General features: G+C 38.1%; 1 protein-coding gene across 1 annotated transcript in view; it reads right to left on the bottom strand.

Moving 5' to 3' along the window:
* LOC121253025 (sterol 3-beta-glucosyltransferase UGT80A2-like) overlaps window positions 1-19653 on the bottom strand; it is a 32952-nt gene extending 13299 nt beyond the window's left edge. The window contains exons 1-3 of the mRNA XM_041152915.1: window positions 19198-19653; window positions 6227-6333; window positions 5632-5874 (exon numbers count right to left, since the gene is read on the bottom strand). Coding sequence (XP_041008849.1) covers window positions 5632-5874; window positions 6227-6333; window positions 19198-19417 — 570 coding nt within the window. The 5' untranslated portion in view covers window positions 19418-19653. The remainder of the gene's footprint in view (window positions 1-5631; window positions 5875-6226; window positions 6334-19197) is intronic.
* Window positions 19654-22389: the final 2736 nt, after the last annotated feature.

Here is a 22389-nt window from a genome sequence, read left to right as displayed (position 1 = left end):
ATAACACAAACAACCACATTTCTTTTTTTGATAGTATTAACAGCCACTTTTCGATGTGACTAGAGTGTTGGTCTTCTGAGATGCATGAAATATAGTTATAAGCTAATACATTATTTTTTCAAAATAAGAAAAATAATGCTTGTGCATGATTTATGATACTGCAACAACATTTACTCAACATGAAATTTCGCATTTTAGGTCCTAAACATGTTGACTATGCAAAATCCTAATATAGGAACGTTGTCAATTTGTGGACAGATAATAAAATCTCTGTTTTCTACAAATCTCAGCTTTGTTCACAACATTAAGAAGCATGCAACAGGTCAAATCATTGATTAAAAAGTGATAAAACATAAAATCAAGAAATTTGACCAAAATCATCTTATATAAAGGAGAAATCAACCTAATCCTATTTGCTCAAAGATTTTTTGATGGCCAAACAGCACCCTTGAAACATTCTCCTTCATTCTAATACTATTCTAAATCAAATTCTAGAATCATGCAATCACACAGCACCATAAAAGTGAAACTTCGTACTTTCCTAGTAGGATTTTAGTGAGAGCCCTAGGAAAACACCAAGAGAAGCTGGATACAGAATTATTGATGGAGATTGGTGTTAAACATTGCATCTTAAATTAGTTTTGATGATAAAACCATTCAAAAAGGGTGTAGAAATCCATTAGAAGGTTATTTGATATCTTAACTTGAATGTTCATTAAAGAACTTGAAGAAAAAAAAAAAAAAAATCACCAAATCACCAAAGAGAGGCCTGCAGCCCAGGTTTATGTTAAGGCGGGAAAAAGAGAATATTCGAGTTTTGGGGGCTGCAAAAGAGCAGAAACAAGGGGAGATTATAATTAGGGTTGTAACCACTCCGATTTTTGGACAAATTTTGAAACCGAACCAATATACACCGGTTTTGAAAATTTAAGAATCAATACAGACTGATTCATCACAGAAACCGAAATTTTCAGTTTTCCAGTTTCGGTCTGGTTTTTCCAGTTTATTGTTTACACGTGTAGTACTACAGAAGTTGAGACTTAGATCCGGTTCCTCTAACATTTGTTCTACATAAGTTTACCGTTTACACGTGTGGCACTACATAAAATTTAATGTCATATTAATTTTATGTTATAAGATTAAAATTTATACGTTACATCAAATGTGTATTAAAAATTATAAGATTAATTTTATATTATATCAAATGTTATATTAATTTTATGTTATAAGATTAATAAACATGAATAATAAGATTTCACGTTATATTATTTAGCAATTTAGTATATAATATATATAATATAAAAAATTAATATAACATATATATACAGGTCTGATTTGGTTCATTTTCAAAATATGAAAATGGGTTTCGACCGGTTTCGGTTCTTAATAACAGGTACTAGACCAGTACGGTTCGGTCGGTTCAACCTTTTTTGTTTTTTGTTTTTTTACACCCCTAATTATAATTGAGTTGAATAATGAGGTTTAAGCTCCTTTTTATAAGAAAATACTTGAGTTTTCTTGGGCTATAGAAAGGCCAACGAAAATAGGGTTTTCAACTACTGTCTACTTATACAACTTAGTTTCCTAAAAAGAAAAACTTGGATAAGCTCCTAGAATCTCTCCTAGAACTGGTAGCAAGTTATAAAAGGAAAGAAGTACCAGATTCATGGGTTTATTTTCCAAGCTGGAAGCAGAATAGGAATCCTACTTTTTTTAGAAATTGATTCCCTTTGTGATGAACTTTGAAACAACTCCTAACCCTTTTGACAGCAGGTTTTAGAAAGATGTGTCCTAAATTATAGGCTTTTTTCATAAGTGAAATAAATTTTTATTAAATCAAGTAATAAGGCGTAGCCCAAGTATACAAGGTGTATACAAGAGAGAACACCTACTTACAAAGTTAGGAGCTAGAAAAGGATACAAGAAAATCATGAAAACTAGACCCATTAAAACAATAGCTGAGGCCCAAAGAACTGAAGTAGAGAAAAGGAAACATCTAAGCTCTTCCGACAAGCTTTCCAAGTCTTCAAAACTCCGGTCATTCCTTTCAAGCCAAATACACCATATGAGACACACAGGAAACATCTTCCATGCAGACACAATATGGGGGTTATCTTGGAAACCTATCCAACAAAGCCAAAAGATCCACCATCCGCCGAGGCATCGCCCATGCAATTCCAATCCTATTAAAAACATCATCCCATAAAACCCTTGCCAACTCACAATGAATTACTAAATGTTCCATGGATTCACCACACTTTACACATATAGCACCAATCCGAAACAATGAGTCCACGCTTTCTCATATTGTCCACAATTAGACTTTTCCCATGGGATGCTGTCCAACGAAAGAAAGCAACCTTGAGAGGTACCTTACTCCTCCAAATGCACTCCAAGGAAAGGAGGTATAGGTTTGACTTGACATAACCAAGTACAAGAATCAGACTGCAAACTTCTTGTTCCCATAATGAATCCAAAGCAACCTATCCACCTATCCACCTCACCACCAACAATGCTCAAAGCATACAACAACTTGAAAATTCGGAAATATCACCCAATTCCCAATCTTGGGAAGCTCTAAAGAAACACACATTCCATTATAAAGATTCACTAGACTGTCCAGATAATCCGCCACCGAAAACAAAAGATCATAAGCAATCCTGAAAAGGGTAGGAAATGCAATCTTGAGGGCTGTATCACCATACCAAATGGCATGCCAAAAGTGACCCGAGATCCCTCACTAATCACAAAACCCCACAGCCCCAAAACTGACCCGAGATCCCTCACTAATCACAAAACCCCCACAGCCCCACACCATGCACACCTCTCACATCATTAGAGCACCAACTCCCCCCCTCCCCCCCCCCCCCCCCCCCCCCCCCCCCCCCCCCCTCTCCCAAAACACCACCAATCACTCCCATATTTGGCATCAATGATGATCCTCCAAAATGATTCCCCTTCCTAAGAATACAGCCATAACCATCTGCCTTTTTTATAGGAAAAAATTATTAAACCAAGTAATTAGGTATAGCCCAAGTGCACAGGGAGTACACAAGAGAGAACACCTAATTACAAGCTCGGAACTAGAAACAAAAACAATGAAATCATGAAAACAAGCCCCATCAAGTACAATAGCAGATGTCCAAAGTAATTATGCATGAAAGGAAAAATCTCTAACCTCTCCCAACAAGCATTTTCTATCTTCAAAACCATGATTGTTCCTCTCAAGCCAAATACACCACATAAGACATACGGGAACCATCTTCCCAACAGCAGCAATTTGGTGATTACCCTGGATACCTCTCCAACAAGCCAGAAAATCCACCACCCTCCTAGGCATTACCCAAGCAATACCAATCCAATTAAAGATCTCATCCCATAGAACCTTTGCCACCTCGCAATGGAGAAGTAAGTGGTCCATGGGTTCTCCTTTCCTTTTACACATTAAGCACCAATCCATAATGATGCCGCTTTCTCAAATTATCCGTCGTCAATACTTTCCTAAGAGAAGCTAGCCAACCCAGAAAAGCAACCTTGAGAAGCACCTTGCTCCTCCAAATGCACTTCCAAGGAAAGTGGCGACACATAGCCTTATACAAGGATCTAACCGAAAAATTATTGTTCCAGGGATGAATCCATAGCAACCTATCCTCTTTGCCACTATCAATATTCGAATCATGCAACATGCTGAAAAAATCAGAGATATCACCCACCTCCCAATAAATCTCATGTTCTACTGTAAAGAGCCAATAGAGTTGTCCATATAATCCACCACAGAAGCATCCTGATCAACACGCAATTCTAAAAAGAAGGGAAAGCATTCTTAAGAGTTGTATCCCCACACCAAATATCATGCCAAAATCTAATCTGAGATCCTCCACCCACCACAAATCTAAAATTACTAACAAAATCCTCCCATTCTTTCCAAATAGATTTCCACAATCCCACACCATACATGCCTCTCACTTCATTTGAACGCCACCCTCCCCAAATGCTCCCATATTCGGCATCAATGACAATCCTCCAAAGGGCATCCCCCTCCTATGATACCGCCATAACCATTTCCCTAGGAGTGCCTTATTAAAAATTCTTAGCTTTCGAACCCCTAAATCTACACTTGAAATTGGGGTACAAATCTTATCCCAGCTAACAAAATATCTTCCCAATCCCCTACAAGCAAAGGAAATAACAATAGAAAATACGTAGGAAGGTGATTCTTCCCCCTTTAGACAAATATATATTTTTCCATTCTATCAAGCTCCTCTCTATCTTTTCAATAACACCATCCCAAACCGGCTTTAACTTATGAGGGGCCCCCAAGAAGGGGACCAAAATATATAAGAAGGGTCTTATTAGAAATCCTCATCTTTCAGACCTCCAACCATCTACTTGAAATCAGGGCTCAAACATTTTCCCAACTAATCAGGTGGAACTTGTTCTACACTCGAATTCATACCCACAAGAATGCACAAAAAATCTTCTCAATTCAATTAGCCACACCTACAGGCAAGGGAAATAATGAAGAAAATACGTAGAAAGGATAGACAAAACCCGAATTCCTCCCCACAAGAATGCATGAAAAATCTTCTCAATTCAATTAGCTACGCTTGTAGGCGAGGGAAATAATGAAAAAAATACGTAGGAATGTTAGACAAGGTACTCTTAATTAAGGTGATTCTTCCCCCTTTGACAAGTAAATCCTTTCCAAACTGCCAACCTCCTCTCTTATCTTATCTATGATACCATCCCAAATCGCCTTTGACTTATAAGCAGTCCTCAAAGGAAGACCAAGGTATTTCATGGGCAGAAATGGCACCTTGCATCCCAAAAGACTAGCCAAGTCTCTTACATTATGCACAAAACCCACTGGGACCAACTTGGACTTCACGAGGTTCACCTAAATTATAGGCACAAAACCCCCTTTAAATTATAGGCTTAGTCCGTAAAGATAAGGGTTGGCAGATCTGATCATTCAGGATGAAACCTTATCCAACAAGGATTCTAATTTTCTTATATTCTTCTTTTCCTATTAGAAAATGGATCGGGCCTTCTTACAACTTAATTTTAGGTCCTAAGCAACTTTTCTAACAACAACTTAAGGCCACCCATAAGATCGACTTACGAAAGTAAAATAAAAAATAAGCACCTAAAAACTAAATAAATTCCATGTTTACCCCTTATAAAAAAAATGTTTACCCCTTAATAAGGTCTTGGGTGTGACAACACAATTTCACCTCATGTATAAATTTTTTGAGCATTGATTACATAAAGAGGATGGGAATACAAGAAATTCATAAAGATCAAACCTACACAGCTTAGGGTCCACTGGGTAGCACTTTTCAAAACACGTTCCCATGAAAAGTAGTACCAAACTCCCTAAAAGCAGTTTCCAAATACTGTTTTAAAAAAGTGCATTTCCAAAACACCTACCAACCCCTCCCAAACAAAGATACCCCAAAGCATCAAAACTCTTACTAGGCAGAGCATTATAGTTTATACCACTTTTGAAGCTGACACATAATCAAATGTCTCAATTAAAAGACATAAAGGTGAAAAGCTTGAAAGATTATTCACACATAAACTCAGAATAAAAGGTAAATAATCTTGTGATGATTAGAAATGTCTCGAAACCTGCAAACGTTTGCCAATTGCAACAAATGGCTGAACATCCCCACGTGTGCCAACAATAAGCATTACTATTTGCAGTGGTGGTATGTACTGAAGCTCTGTTGCATCTAGAGTCTCATCATATACAGTATCATTGTAAGCACCAACAGATCCAGCACCAAGAGCTTGTGATTCAACATCTGCTGGGACTTCAAATTCTACCGTTCCATCATCTTTTACAGTAGCCATTCTGGTCAACAGTTTTAGCTGCAAAGTTTGAAAATTACATAAAAATATGAATTATCCTTTTTTTTTTTTTTTTATGTCGGGGAACCTATCCAAGGCAGGGCCCTTCAGACCCACCCCTGTAGAGTAAACCCGGTCCCGTGCACCCCACCCTCGGAAGTTTCCCTACATGGAACTAGTTAAATCACTGATTTTTCACCAGGACGTGTGGTCCCAAATGATTGTTTGCACCCATGAAGCGTTGAACCTTGGACTTTGATGGGAGTGATACCCTAAAACCAAGGCCTTCGCCACTTGGGCCAATCCCTTGGGGTTTAAATAAAAATATGCATTATCTGTAACCATAAATCAAGCAACCTGATATAAAGTTCACCTTCTGCTGGTCAGATATTTTGTCATCAAAGATTTGAGCTGCCTCTTCAGCATATATGTTGTTATGTCTTTGCCTCTCAGTTTTTGATCTTTCCAACTTAATCGGACCTGAAGATTCCAATTTGTCAACGTTAGATATCTCAAACGGATATGTGTCTACTTCAGAAACATTCCTGCTACCCCTGAACAAAGAAACCCAGATACATCATAATATGTAACTATACATGCACTAGAATTAAGTGAAAATTGCCAAATAGATCCTCCTGTTTCTTCAGTTTTGAACCTAAAGGCCTACCCCATTCCGTCAAGTCATTTACCATTTGAGCCAAGGTGCAGAGTTGAACCAAACAAATACATACCATGTACAATATATAGCAAAATGACCAAATCAACAAAGGAGCTCAAATCTCACTAGCAAAAAATTGCCAAAAACCAACTAGTCCAAGTTAATATATATATATATAAACAAAACGACACAAAACGTTTTTTTCCTCGTCTATATTATCATATGAAAAAGGCATTTAGCTATAATTTGCTCCCATTTATCATTTTATGTGAAAAAATTAAACATGTTTTTTTTTTATACGTAAAAGTTAAACATGCTAAATCAGTAAAATAAATCGTCTCATTGCTGTAACGACCCAAGGTAGTACTAGTCACATCTATGCTTATCTCCAAAAAGATTGGTCAATATTGCAACCGATTGCAAATTTCACTTGAAAGAAACCATGCTTATAAAGGATGTGAAAGCCCGGATGGAAAATGGCCCCTAGGCCCAAATGGCTTTCTATGGCTTATTTTGGGCATGTTAGTACGAAATGAAGAAGATGTTATGAATGTGTTCCATTAGTTTCATTCAAGCTGAAGGCAACCTTCAAAAAGATCCTTCAAGCAACATTCATTGCACTTATTCCTAAGAAATTAGGGGTTTGGTGGAGGGTGGTAGATCTACTTGCTAGTTGGAGAGGCCTTCAGGGACTAGGGCCCGTCCATTGCACTTATTCCACCCGGTACCATGCAGCCCATCCATGAGTCCCACTAGGCCCGCATGGTACCTGGAGGGCGGGATGGGTGGATAAATTTTTTTAACAAAGCAGGGTGGGATGCGGATGGGATATCCACCTAGCCCACCAAAATATAAAAAACCCCTAATTTATAACCCTAGTCTTCATGTCCTCTTTCTTCTTCTTCTTCTTCATCTTCTCCTTGTGTTGCAAACAGTGCGTAGATCGTCGGCAAGTCTGACCCAGGGTTCTCTAGTCGCGAACCAAAGACCCACGGCCGCACGACATTCTCTAGTCCCAAATTGATTTTGGTTCAATTTGTTTGATTTTGGTTGGTGGATTTATGTGTTATTTTGTTTGGTTCAATTTTTGTTGGATGATTTGTTATTATTTGGTTTAGTTTGGACCTGGAAGGTGCGGCGGAGGAAATTGTTTTAGGTGGTTTTGTTGTCGTTGGGAACGTAGGAGCGGCTGATTCCCAACCCCCCATCCATCCACCCGTATGATGGGGACGAATGGCCTTTCTGAAGGGTTGGGGGCGGGGGCAAGGTGGCATATGCCCACCCCCGCCTAAGCGGGGCCGAGGGCAGAGAAGGCTACAATCCACCCATATAGGGCGGGTGACAACCTTACTTCAGGGTAATCACCAAATTGCTAAAGTACGGAATACGATTCTCTTATGTCTCATGTGATATATTTGGCTAGAAAGGAACGGTTGGAGTCTTGAAGATCGACAACACTCATTGGATGATCTCAAATGTTTCTTCTTCCATACTTTATTTTTGTGGGCTTCTATGATTGTCCTCAATGGGACTGGTTCCCATGATTTTCTTGTCTATAGTTCTAGTTCCTATCTTGTAACTAGGTGTTATCCATGTATAATTCATGTGTCTTATAAAAAAATGTATAATTCCTTTGTACTTGGACTTCGCCTATTTACTTGATCAATCAAATCTTATTCTACTAATAAAAAAAAGAACTAGGGTTTTGGTATATCAAAACTTTCGGCCTAGTTTTGAGATAATAGAATGGGCATAGTTTTGAGAATTGTGAGAAGTCTATGCTGGACTTCAAGTAGCTCTTTCTTAACACCCTCTTTTCAAAATAGATCAAAGTTTTGTATGAATGGCCGAATCCGTTGGCCTTTGAGTGATCTGTATATTATATAGAAACTTTACAAGAGAACTATACATGGGAAGAAACTAATTGCCGAGTGATCCTAGCATTCTAGCCTTATATGAAAACTATATATTCTGTCAATATGCTAACTGTACAAGCCTAAGTAAAGGAAGTAAAGATAAAATAAGGAAAGAAGAATAGGAGGAAAGAAGATTGATTATGGACAGCAAATGACAGCCCCCCTCAAATTGATACGGGTTGATCAACAAGCATCAATTTGCTACTTAAGAAGCAATGTCGATGGCGAGTGAGAGCTTTAGTGAAGATATCAGCAATTTGTAATTCAGTGGAAACATGTGGAAGAGTGATAACATGAGCTTCAAATGCACGGATAGAGTGACAGTCGACTTCAATATGCTTCGTGCGCTCATGATAGACAGGATTGGCCGTGATCTGAATAGCACTCGTATTATCAACATGTAGAGGTGTAGGATCGGTCTCAGAAAAATCTAGCTCAGCAAGTAAACCTCGAAGCCAAATAATTTCGGAACAAGCAAGAGACATTGCCTGATACTCAGATTCTGTAGATGACTTAGAGACTCTGTCTTGCTTCTTACTCTTCTAGGAGATCAATGCATCACCTAAGAACACACACCAACTAGTAATGGATCGACGTGTATCAGCACAATCGGCCCAATCAGCGTTGCTATAAGCAGTAAGGCGAGGAGAATTGCCTATAGGAAAGAATAAGCCACGGGGAGAAGTGCCCTGAACATAGCGTGTGATCCTACGGACAGCAGCCAAATGAAGATGACGAGGGGTTTGAAGAAACTGGCTGACTTGCTGTACTGCAAAGGAAATGTCTGGTCTAGTAATGGTGAGATAGAGCAGACTACCCACCAACTTCCGGTATAAACTGGGATCAGCAAGTAAATCACCCTCCTCTTTGTGAAGCTTGACATTCAGTTCCATGGGAGTATCAACAAAGGTGGCCTCCTGTAGGCCAGTTGTAGCCACCAGGTCACTAGCATACTTATGTTGATTGAGTGAAATACCAGATGGACTACGATGCACCTCGAGACCGAGAAAATATGTGAGAGACCCAAGATCTTTCATATGAAAGGACTCAGAGAGATGAGTCTTGAGCTATCCAAGTAAAACAGAATCGGAACCAGCAATCACAATATCATCAACATAAACCAAAAGAACAACAATACCCAAGTCTGATTTCCGAAGAAACAAGGAAGTGTCATACTTGCTCTACTTGAATGAGAATTGTAATAAAGTGGTTCGAAATTTATCAAACCAGGCCTTTGGAGCTTGTTTGAGACCATAAAGGGAGCGACGAAACTTACACACATGCGAAGTCGAAGAAGAAAACAATCCCGGGGGTGGCTTCATATAAATACACTCATTAAGATCCCCGTGAAGAAAAGCATTCTTGACATTCATCTGATGTAGTGGCCAATCATTGGAAGCAGCAAGAGCTAGAATCGTACGAATAATAGTCATCTTAGCCACAGGAGCAAAGGTCTCTTCATAATTGACACCATATTCCTGATTATTCTCAAGTGCAACAAGCCGAGCTTTGTAACGATGCAAACTTCCATCAGATCGAACCTTGACTGAGTAAACCCATTTGCAACCCAGAGGAACAATTGTTGGAGGACATGACTCAATGTCCCAGGTATGATTGGCCTCTAGAGCGGCAATTTCTTCCTGCATAGCTTGTTGCCAATAGTCATGCTTGGCAGCTTGTGAGTAGCATGTGGGAATATCAAAATTGGACAATGCAGTAGTAAGAGCTGAAATAGAGGGGCCAGAAGAAAACCCATACCTATCCGGAGGTACAGACACACGAGGAGAGCAACGTACCAAGGGCTCTGGAGGTGCTGCAACTGACTGGTTCTGGAGCATGGTAGGATCAGATATCGGGTGAGCCACGGGAAGAGACTGTGGGCGGGTGCGTCTCGTATACACAATACCTGGTTTAAAGTGAGAACTGACTTGATGAAGATCTGAGAACTGCTGCTCAAAGGAAGAGAGGACCACAGTAGAAAGAGAGGACACAAGAAAGAAATGTTGTTTTTCAAAGAAAATAACATTCCTAGAAATGCGTGTGCGATGTAAAGTAGGATCATAGCAAACAAATCCCTTTTGACACACATTATATCCCAAGAATGCACATCTAACAGATTGAGCAGATAATTTATGTCGCTCATGAGGAGGTAAATGAACAAAGTATACATAACCAAAGGTACGGAGATTATCATAACTAGGTTGCTTACCAAATAAGCGGAAATAGGGAAAATCCATGTGTAAGACTTGGGAAGGTAAACGATTAATCAAATGAGTAGCAGTTTTCAGAGCCTCGACCAAGAACATGGATGGAACAGAGGATTCTAACAAGAGAGTACGTACCACGTCAAAAAGATGGCGATTTTTGCGTTTAGCTACTCCATTCTGTTGGGGAGTAGCAGGACATGAACGTTGATGAAAAATTCCTTTAGAAGCCAAGAATGCCTAAAACTTAGTAGATAAATATTCACCACCAGAATCTGTGAGTAATGTCTTAATAGTCGCAGAAAATTGATTGTCAACATACGCTAAAAATGCAGTGAAAGTGCGAAAAACCTCAAACTTAGAACGAAGAAAATAAACCCAAGTAAATCTGCTATGATCATCAATGAAAGTCACATAGTATTTAAATTTTTCATGTGAACTAACCAGGGAAGGTCCCCAAACATCACTATGGATGAGATCAAAATAGTGAGAAGCTCTACCAGCATGCAAAGGAAATGGAAGAGTTTTGATTTTACCAAGTTTACAAGAATCACACTCAAGAGATAAAAAAGAACGTTCTTTATTATCAAGAAAACTAGAGTGCAATACATGAGATAAGATCTGAGTATTGGGATGGCCTAAACAACGATGCCACACCATACTCAGATCAGGAACATTATTACAAGCAAAAGACTTAATAGAAGAAACTGGAGAAAGTGCTAGAACAGGTAAAAATAGTGGAAACAAACGCCCCACTTTAGGTCCCTTCGCGATCGACTCCCCCGTTACCTGGTCCTGCACAACACAACCATTACCAGAAAAATTAACAGCACAATTGTTATCAACTAATTGACCAATAGAAATAAGATTCGTGGAAAGCTGAGGAGCAAGAAACACATCAGTAAATTTAGAAGAGGCATCTCCGACAGCAGCTATTGGCAAAGAACTGCCATTGGCAGTCTGAATGGTAGATCGACCAGCATAGGGCCGAACATGACACAGAGTGGTAGGCATATTCGTCATGTGATTAGAAGCCCCCGAGTCTACGTACCACAATTTAGTAGAATTTTTACCTTGAAACCCCATTGCAGATAATGCCGAAATTAGCATCTGTTGCACCATTTCTGGTGTGCAGTAATTTGCTTCAAGAGGTGCAAGATCAGAAGAAGCACCTGAGGAAGAGCCATGTGCTACAGAAGTTGCTGCAGGAGGAACAATAACAAAAGTCTGAAATGTGTGGGCCTGACAATTCTAGGGGCGGATACGACATTCTTTGATAATGTGACCCTTCTTCTTGCAATAAGAACAATATTTCTTAGGACAATTGGCAGCAATATGCCCATATTCTTTGCAGCAGAAACACTGCAAATTTTTAGAATTCATAGGTGACCATCGTCCTTGGGCAGCATAAGCCACAGTCGTCGTCCCGGAACTGCCATGAGATTGCTCCAGAATAGCTTGAGTACTAAGACGTTCTTTGCGAAGTAACTCACCAAAACAAATATCAAGAGAGGGAACAGGAGATCTGTTCAGTAGAGAAGAGCGAACAGATTCATATTCCGGGCGTAGTTTCATAAGAAACTGATCACGCCGGCTAGTCTCGTGAAGAGTCTGAATAGTCGAAAGAGCGGCAACAGGAACATCCGCTGTAACCAAATCAGTATATTCATACCAAAGAGTCAGAAATGCCGAGTAGTAGTCTTGGATGGAAAGGCTCCCGTGTTGAAACATGGCAATCGCATGTTCTAACTGAAAGCGACGAGCATCATTAGCTTGATGATAAACCTTCTTGAAGTAATTCCACATAGATTGAGCAGAGCGATGAGCCCGCAAGTTGGTAACAATATGTGGCTCCACCAAACCAAGAAGCCAAGACATAATCCGAGCATCAAGGACAACGCATGAAGGAGAAGTCCCGAGATCTTTAGATTTATCAGTATTGGATGTTTGGGCGATATCCGTGCCATCAATATGACCCCAAAGATCTTTTCCGTTAAGGAAAAGTTCAAACTAAAATGCCCAAATAGAGTAATTTGTGCCCGTAAACTTGACACACGTGGCGAGTCCATCACAAATAAATTTCGAGACAAAGTAAATCAACAAAAAAATTCAAAACAGTCCAAAATAAAATGAGATAAGGACCTTTGACTTGTCTGTGAGAGGAAGCAGGGGGCACGAGTGATAAACTGAGAGCCAAATGAGTCATTGTTCAGCAAGAGAAACCGAGAGCCACACATAGAAGCCGAGGAAGGTGCTGCGATAACCACCAAGACAAAGAAAAAAATGCCAAAATTACCACCAGAGGCAAGCTGCAATAATCATGAAGGCACAGAAGTGCCAAGATGCCCACCAGAAACAAGGTGCGAGAGGCACGGAGATGCAAAAATACCGAAATACCAGCCAGAAGGATGCTGCGACAATCATGAAGGCACAGAAGTGCCGTAAACACCCAGACCAAGAAGCACAATTCCAAGAAGATGAGAACTGCAAGTCAGACTCACCAAAAACAACCCAAACGAAGCTGAAAAAAAAAAACAGAACACCCAGACGAAGCCAAAAAATCCCACGAGATGCTGCTGCGACAGCAGAACTAGACCTGCCAAAAGTCTCTGAAATCGAGAAGAAGGAAAAAAAAAATCGAAGGAAACAAAGAGCTTAGTAGGCGGCTCTTGATACCATGTCAAAATAGATCAAAGTTTTGTATGAATGGCCGAATCCGTTGGCCTTTGAGTGATCTGTATATTATATAGAAACTTTACAAGAGAACTATACATGGGAAGAAACTAATTGCCGAGTGATCCTAGCATTCTAGCCTTATATGGAAACTATATATTCTGTCAATATGCTAATTGTACAAGCCTAAGTAAAGGAAGTAAAGATAAAATAAGGAAAGAAGATTGATTATGGACAGCAAAGCTGTCCATTGACACCTCTCCCAATGGTTGATGGTCCACCATTGTTCTAGTTTTATCTCTAGTTTTCAGAACTTTCTTCATCTTTATATGTTTTCTTATTAGGTATATATATCTAAGAAAAAAAAAAAAAAACAAAAACTCAAATACTACCCATGTTTTTCGATAAAATCTTGTCTTAATTATATAAAAAAATAGAACTTCTTGCAATCATTTATAAAGTCCATTTACACCTACAAAGAACCAATGTGGGACTTGGCACTCATGAAAATCTATCATAACTCACCCACCCTATGCAGAGCTTGACTAATCTGAGCTGTATAGCATTTCAATAAGTTTAGTGGGCCTTATGGGGTTGGTTGTGGAGAAACATCATAAAAGAACTCTGGGGGGATGTCTCCAGTTCTTTTTTTATAAGTAAACGATTATATTGATATGAATAGGCACAGCCCAAGTACACAAGATGGTATATAAAAGGACACACCTATTTAGAGAGAAGTAATAGAAACAAGAAAATATGAAAATCGAGGCCACGACAAGCTACAGCTATGGCCCAAAGAAAAAGAGTGCTAACAAAAAATAATCTAAGTTCTTCTAGTGAGTGCTCCTTGTCTTCAAATGTCCGGTCATTTTGCTTCTTCCATAGACACCACATGATACAAATCAGGACTATTTTCCACACCACTGAGATTTGTGGGGGATCCCGTAGATTTATCCAACTGGCCATGAGCTTTGTAACTGTAACAGGCATAACTCAAGCTAATTCCATTTTATTAAACACCTCATTCCATAACGTTCCAGCCACCTCACAATGCAACAATAAATGATCCACATTTTCACCATTTTTCCTACACAAATAGCACCAATCTACTACGATCACCTTACGTCTCTGTAGATTATCTGTCGTCAAAATCTTACCTAATGCTGTTGTTCATACAAAAAATGCCGCTTTGGGAGGTGCCTTGTTTCTCCATATCTTTCTCCATGGGAATTGCGTATTATGTGCTTGTGTAAGTGACTTATAGAAAGAACGGACCGAGAATTTACCTTTACCTGTGGGTATCCACCACATCTTATCTACTCCTTGGGTTCTCGGCATCATGGTGTATAGAAGACCAAAGAACTCCTCAATGCTGCCAACTTCTCAATCTTGGGCAGCTCTAGTGAAATTCACGTTTCATTGGACTAGGTCCCCAAATAACTCCAAGCAATTAGCCACTAAAGCATCTTTCTCACCTGCAATCCTAAAAACTGATGGGAATGAATTCTTTAGGGCTTCATCTCCACGCCACAAGTCAGTCCAGAATTTTATTCTAGATTCATCACCCAACCCCAGTCTAGTATGCCGATTAAAGATCCCCCACCCTCTTTGAATGTGTTTCCAAAGAGAAATGATATTTGCAGTCGTGAAATGCATAAACGCCGCGCAATCCTTTAAAAAAAGAGTAAATATGGGACTCACATGAACAAAAACTAATTTTTTAATAGTGGACTTCTATTTTTAAAAACGATTGCACAACAATTGCGCACTCCACGACTATATATAGCATTACTTGTTTCCAAATTCTCACTCCATAAACCCCGTGAACCTCCCTAGTGCACCCCCCCGCCCCCACATGCCTCCATATTTGCAATCAATCACTGACTTTCATAGGGCTTCCGGTTCTGTATTACATCTTCACACTATTTCCCAAGCAAGGTTCGATTGAAAATCCTCAAATTTCGAATATCCAACCCACCAGAAAAGACTGAAGAACATACCTTATCCCACTTGACTAGATGATACTTGAATTCTTCTCCTATCCCACTCCAAAGAAAATCACGATACAGCTTCTCAATACAGTTCGCCGCACTTGAGGAATTGAAAATACAGATAAAAAATACGTTGGTAGATTAGAAAGAGTACTTTTGATAAGGGTGATCCTACCACCTTTCGAGAGATATGATCTCTTCTAACTTGTCAATCTGCGTTCAATCTTCTCTACCACTGTATCCCAAATCAATATAGATCTTACAGCTGCCCCCAAAGGAAGGCCAAAGTAATTCATGGGGAGAGAGGAAACCTTACATCCAAGGATGCTAGTTAGCTACCGGATGTTGCGAACATTGCCCACTAGCACCAATTTTGATTTATCAAATTTTACTTTTAACCCGGATGCCGCTTCAAAACAAAGTAATAATGCCCTCAATATTTGAATTTGGTTTTGTTCTGCCTAAAAAAAAAGAATTAGTGTATCATCTGCAAATAATAAGTGAGATAAGTTAATGGTGCCCTATTAGGATTACCTACCGATAATCCCTCAATAAAGCCACTATTCACCAAGGCTAGAATCATTTTACTAAATGCCTCGATGAAAAGAACAAATAGGAGTGGAGACAAAGGATCTCCTTGTCTTAGACCTCGAGAGCTGTTAAAGAAACCATTTGGGCTGCCATTCACCAATACTGAAAACCTCACCGTTGAAATACACCATCTAATCCACGAGCACGATTTCTCCCCAAAACCGCACCTCCCAAGCACATAGAGTAAAAACTCTCAGTTAACACGATCATACACCTTCTTTGCATATCTAACTTGCGTAGGATTCTCAGCTGACCAGATTGTAGCCTATTGTCTAGGCATTCATTAGCAATGAGGACTGAATCCATAATTTGCCTCTTTAACAGAAGCATTTTGGGGTTTTGTAATGATCCTCCCCAAAACTTCTCCTAAGCGATTGGCAAGCACCTTAGAAATAATCTTTTATATCCCTCACAAGGCTAATGGGCCAGTAATCCTTCACCTCCAAGGCCCCAATCTTCTTAGGAATAAGTGCTCTAAATGTGGCGTTGAGGCTTTTCTCAAATTTCCGGACTGAAAAGAATTCTTGGAACACTTTTCATGAAATCTGCCCTCACCACATCCCAACAAGTTTGAAAAAATCCCATGGAAAAGCCATCGAGGACTAGTGCTTTATCTTTGACCATGCTCCTTACCACGTTATGGACCTCTTGTTCCTCAAAGGGCCACTCCAGCCACGAAAACCTATTGTGGATCAATGGACTAGACTAGTACATCGAGTTTTGGCCTCCATCCCACCTGTTCAGAAAGTAAGTGTTCAAAAAATCCCACAATATGCTCCCTAATCACAGGAGCCTCCGTATAGTCCGCTCCGTCTATTTTCAACATCTCAATGGTATTAGTTCTCCTATGGGAGTTGGCCACTCTGTGAAAGAACTTTGTGCTGCGGTCTCCTTCTTTCAACCCTAAAGCTCTTGATTTTTTACGCCAAGAGATCTCCTCCAATAACACAACCCTTTCTAATTCTGCCTTTAGCTCAGCCTTCCGAGACGCTTCCTCTATAGAAAGAGCCCTCCCCTCTTGAGTCCTCTTTACCTCTTGAAGTTCCTCTAGCATGGACTTTTTACGGTCTCCTACATCACCAAAAGATTGAGTATTCCATAACTTTAAATCATTTTTTAGAGCTTTCAATTTACCTGCAAAGAATCCCACCAATTTTTAGAACTTTCAACTTTAAATCATTTATGGTCTCGAGTTTTACCATATGCAAGGTGAATGATGGGTCAGAAATTAGATTTTGGTATGACACGTGGTATAGGACCAAACCTTGAAGACTATTTTTCCAGAGTTTCTTCAATTAATTAGATCAACATAGGGAGGCTTCAGTAGCATAACACTTGCAGATTTGTGACAATTTGCCCCAATAGGACTATCCCTTTACTAGATTAGCCCACAACTAGAGAAATGTAGTCGTTCTCTTCATTTTTTAACAGGTTGAGACCCTTCAAGTGAAGAGGGAGGCAGTGACAACCAGATTTGTTGGATCCTGTCCAATAGACGGATCTTTGAGGTTAAATCCTTTCTTCAATGTGCTCATTCTTTCTATTGGTCCATTTCTTTCCTTATATGCATATTTGGAGAAACAACATGCCCTCAAAGGTAGCTTGTTTTGTCTGGACGCGTGCTTTAGGAAAGATTTTTTTTATCAACCTTTAGGAAAGATCTTTTTTCTTATCAGTAAATAAGATTTTATTGATCATAAGGATAGGCAAAAGCCCAAGTACACGGGACCATTCGGAAAGATCTTTTTTATATATATAAGTAAAAGTTATAGGAAAGATCTTAACAGCAAATGATTTGAAAAAGTGGCATGTTATAACATTGGATTGGTGTTCTATAACATTGGGAGGGTGAAGCCTCAGCAAGTGGTATACATTTTGGCATGTTAACAAAATTGTTTTGGAAGTCATAGGAACTCAGAAGTTTGGGGGATGGCTCCTTTATGTTCAATATGATGTATTGGCAAGAAAAATTCCTCTCACAAAATGCCTTAAAAAATTATTAAATACTCCATGAGTATGGATGATGTAGTATTCCCATCATATCACCAAATTGCTATCAAAATTATTCACATAAGTACTAATTCTTATTGCATGGCATCCTATAATAAGATACAAGAACCATGTGTCTGTAGTCCATAGCTACTTAAAATTTCTCTATTGCTTTAGTGAACAAGAAATCGAAAACACTTCATTTACAACAAAACTGAGGATGTAAATCAGACACGTTTAGGAATATAGCCCAGTTACCAAATCAATGTCTATAGAATGATTACCACCTATTTGAGTGATATAGTTAAAAATTTCAGTTGAAAAGATCATCCTTCAGAAGACTATCTTATATGGAATTAATTCATGTGACCACCGGCCTTACTTTATTTAGCCTCTCCAGCATAGTCTTAATTTCAGTTAATCGTTGAATGATGGAAACAACACCACTCTATCTATCATATGTATTTGAAGCCCGCTAACCCAGCATTCTACCTCATCTTCAAGAATTATATAATATAGAATAATATTAAGTTTCATTTCAGCACTTATGTGTCAATTAACTGTCAGTTAGTTTCAATTGTTTTCATAGTTTTAGTTGTATCAGTTCAGCAGTTAGTCTCAATGCTCATGTATAAAAACAAAGTACCTCTCTCTGTAATATTTGATTTATTCAGTAAGAGCTTCTCTTTCTTCAGTTTCAATTCGTGTCAAAGACTGGAAGGGTAGTAGTAAGAAACCAGTTGTCCCTTCAAAACCGTATTTGCCCTAATCCCACATCAACATACCCGTAAGTACTATAAAAAAATACCCGTAGGTCATCCTACCATTTCCACTCTGAAGAAGCAGGAGAAGATTTTAGAATTGCCTTCCATTTCCGGCGTCAGTCAAAAAGGGTCAGGCATACGATAATTTGGCCCTTATTGAAAAGACGAATGGATAATTGATTACTTACCTGTTCGGTTCCTAAACCTTCTCAGAAAACAATCTCAAAAATAGCAGTTGCCAGTTGAAACAACACTTGAACAACATACTTAAAAATGACATAAAAACACCACTAGCAACCAAATTCGAAATTCCCGCAATAGAAGTTCACCCTAAAACAGCTCTCTACCTCGATGTGCAAGTCAAGGCTAGCCAAAAAGTTTTCAAACAGTAAAGCAAACAAGGAATTACACTTAAAAGAATACGAAAATAAACTGTTTTCTCAGGAAACAATGAAATAAGTTCGCAATCTAATTGCAGTATGGAACATAATTTGCAGAGTTTCGTGTGTTATTTTCTCGCAAACCAAACAAAAGCTTAACTAAGAAGAATTCGCAAACCTGGAGAGCTACTACCACCATTGTCCAACGAACCCACATTGCCGACCTCTTTATTGTCCACTTCTTTGCTATCACTACCGCTTCCACTACCAATCTCGAGCTCGATCCGGACAGGGACCTCGCCTGAGCTCTCGGAATCTATCCGACGATCCTCCCGAGACTCCTCCATCGATAACGGGGATCTCTCCCGACCGACCTGGCCCCGCTGGTCCTGATCCATATCCGTAAAAGTATCTGGCCTCGATACAAGAGATACGACCAGAGAGCGTGTTTGGACCGATGATACAAAGGGAGAATCTCTACTATTCTCTGAGAAAAAGCGAGAGAGATGGGGGAGGTCGGTGTGTGCGCACCCCGTAACGGTGCTAAGATGGAGAAGGGGACACGCACGCAACCGTCCGCATGAGATATGAGAAATTTCGCGAAGTGAAAAAGCATCCAACAGAAAAACCCGGTAGGATCCGGAACTATTTTAGTAATTTGTTGAAGATATAAGGCCATCCTCGTCTCATTTCCTCTAAAATTTCAAATAATTTAATTAAAAATTACATTTTCTAAAATTTTTTTCTAAATTTTATTATTTTTTAAAAACCTCATGCATCTCATTTCTTATCATTTCTCTATTCTATTAAAATAATATTTTTTTATTTTTTTATTATTTTTTTCTCTCACTTCTATTTACAAACTTAATTACTTAATTTTTTTTTTATGTTTTGAAATATTACTCTAGTGAATATTTTAAATAAAAATATAAATTATTTTTTTCAGGTATGATAATATTTTTAAAATTAATTTTTTTATATTTTCGTAATTATTAAAATTATTTTTAAAATTATATTTAAAACTATAATAAATATGAGTATGATATAAAATATAGATGATTGGAATAAGAATTTATTTTATTTATTAGAATAAAATATTGATAAAAAATGATTTAAGAGATAAATATTGATTCCTTATATTTAGAGAGTGATTGTTCTTCCCCTAAACCTTTTCTCTAAAATAAGAATTCCGATGTAGGTATGATTTTAACTAAATCTCTAAATATAAAAATTCAAATTATAGAAAAAAAGGTATATTTGCGGTACTGGGAATGCTCTAAATAATAGTTCCACACCACTTTTTTTTTTTTTTTTATCTATTGATATTACTTTCATTAATGCAAAACAGTTGGATATTACAATAGGATAATATTATATACAGTCTTATAATTTGTAAGTCTTGCGCACTTCGTTTGAAAAAAATTGGGTTAACAATTAAAAAATAATTTCTTCATGTGAGTTTCAGATTTATCTACTTTTTTCAAATAGAATATACGAGACTTGTATATTTTAAGACTGTAAATATCATTTCTCTTTTCAATAAATTTCATAAAATAAAAAGACTTCTATGTGTTATAATCCACACTTACCGAAAACGAAAATATATATAGCATGAATAAGTAAGGCAAAACAAAAATATGGAAAACTATAGAATGCTAATGACAAAGTCTTGGCATCCCAACACTATCAATTAGCACCAAGATGCCAAATAAGTGTCGAGGGAGCTCTAAAGTTGGAAAGAAAGAAACACTGTGCCCAACTTCAAGATTAATTACTAAGACTGTGTTTAGTTGCAGAACTCAGTTGAGTTTAGACTAATTTTAAACTGAATCTAATATTCAAACATTCAACTCTCAAATTACTAAACTTATCTCAATTCAAAATCTTCTTACACGTGAGACTCACGACATTTTTCAACTTAACACATATTTATACGTAAAACCTACAACCTTTTTCAACTTTTCATAAAAAGTATTAAACTCATATTAACATCCAAACACACTTTAAACTCAGTTTAGATGAGCCTCATATAACTCATTTCACTACTCAACTCATTGTTATTCATAAAGAACTGAGTTCGGCTGAGCTTAACTCAACATCTAAACACAACCTAAATCAACAATTGACTCGTTGATAAACATGTCAGATTTTAAAAAAAAATTTGATTGGGGAAGCTAAGAACGTCTTCCTAGAGCTCAAAGCAAGTTCTAAAATTTAACTTACACGTAATGAAAAAAAATAAATCAACATGCTATTTTAAGTAAATGAAGGAACGAAATCAACTATGGTGAATAAATGAGTTGATCTTATCTATTCACTTTTTAATACGACGAAAACTCAACTCCTAGATATAGTTTAAGATATATTTATGTAAATATTTTTTGTTGAGTTAATTTTAATAAATGGTATTGATTGGGTTAATGAAGGCATAAATCTAACAAAGAGCAAAAATTGCAACTGATAGTTGTAAGTGTTTGCTCTTTTATAATAATGTCCAAAGTACAAGGTGGTATACTCTTTAGCATAATGTAATGGTGGTAAATTCAAGGAGTAAGATTTTGAAAATTTGCGTTTGTTTAATTGTAAGTCCAATGAAATGTTTTTTTTTTTTTTAATAAGCAAATGATTAGATATATTAAGAGTTATTTACAAGGATTATAGAGGTTCTTTTCGAGTATGGAACTGGGGAAGAGGGGTTAGTGCTTCTGCTGGGGAGGATGCGATATGTTTCAAGGGTCTCCTTGGCTTTTCCTATGATTGGTTCAAGGACCCAATATTCAAGTTTTGTATGCATCCTTGGACTATGGTTGAGTCACCTTCGACAGTACATAACATTGTTTAGAATTAACAAGTGGGTCTCTGGGATTGCTAGTAGAGTTGCAATTGCTTCTCCAACTGTGGGGTCAATGGTCAGGCAGCATCTTGTCCACGTGTAGGATTTCTCCAACTGCATTTTGGCAAACTGGAGCAGTAAAAGATTGCTTGGATCGTGTGTTCCCTTGTGAGTTTTCTAGCAGAGCAAGCTGCATTGAGGGATCAGGTGTTTGCTTCTCATGTGATGCGCGCTTTGTTTCTTTCTAGCTAGATTGTGTTTAGGTTTATCAAACTGGATATGAGAAGATGATGTACTGATTGATCTCTTGGGAGATTAAGCTATCATTCTTGTTTGAAAGTGAATCATCTTAATCCAGTTGATGATTGACATTTGCTATTGCGCCAAAGATTTTCTCTCCATAGGATTCTAGCAAAAGGGCAAAAGAATAAGACATGTTCTAGATTTTCTAGCTCATTCTTGAATAGGGTGCATGAATAGTCACCTTAGCTTGTTAGCTATTTTTTGAGAATATAGTTAGGTTGGCCTTTGTTGGGA

Source organism: Juglans microcarpa x Juglans regia, chromosome 2S, assembly GCF_004785595.1.
Source record: "Juglans microcarpa x Juglans regia isolate MS1-56 chromosome 2S, Jm3101_v1.0, whole genome shotgun sequence".
In the NCBI taxonomy this organism is placed as follows: domain Eukaryota; kingdom Viridiplantae; phylum Streptophyta; class Magnoliopsida; order Fagales; family Juglandaceae; genus Juglans; species Juglans microcarpa x Juglans regia.
The sequence above is the reverse complement of the archived record's forward strand: the minus strand, read 5'-3'. Positions and strand labels throughout refer to the sequence as shown.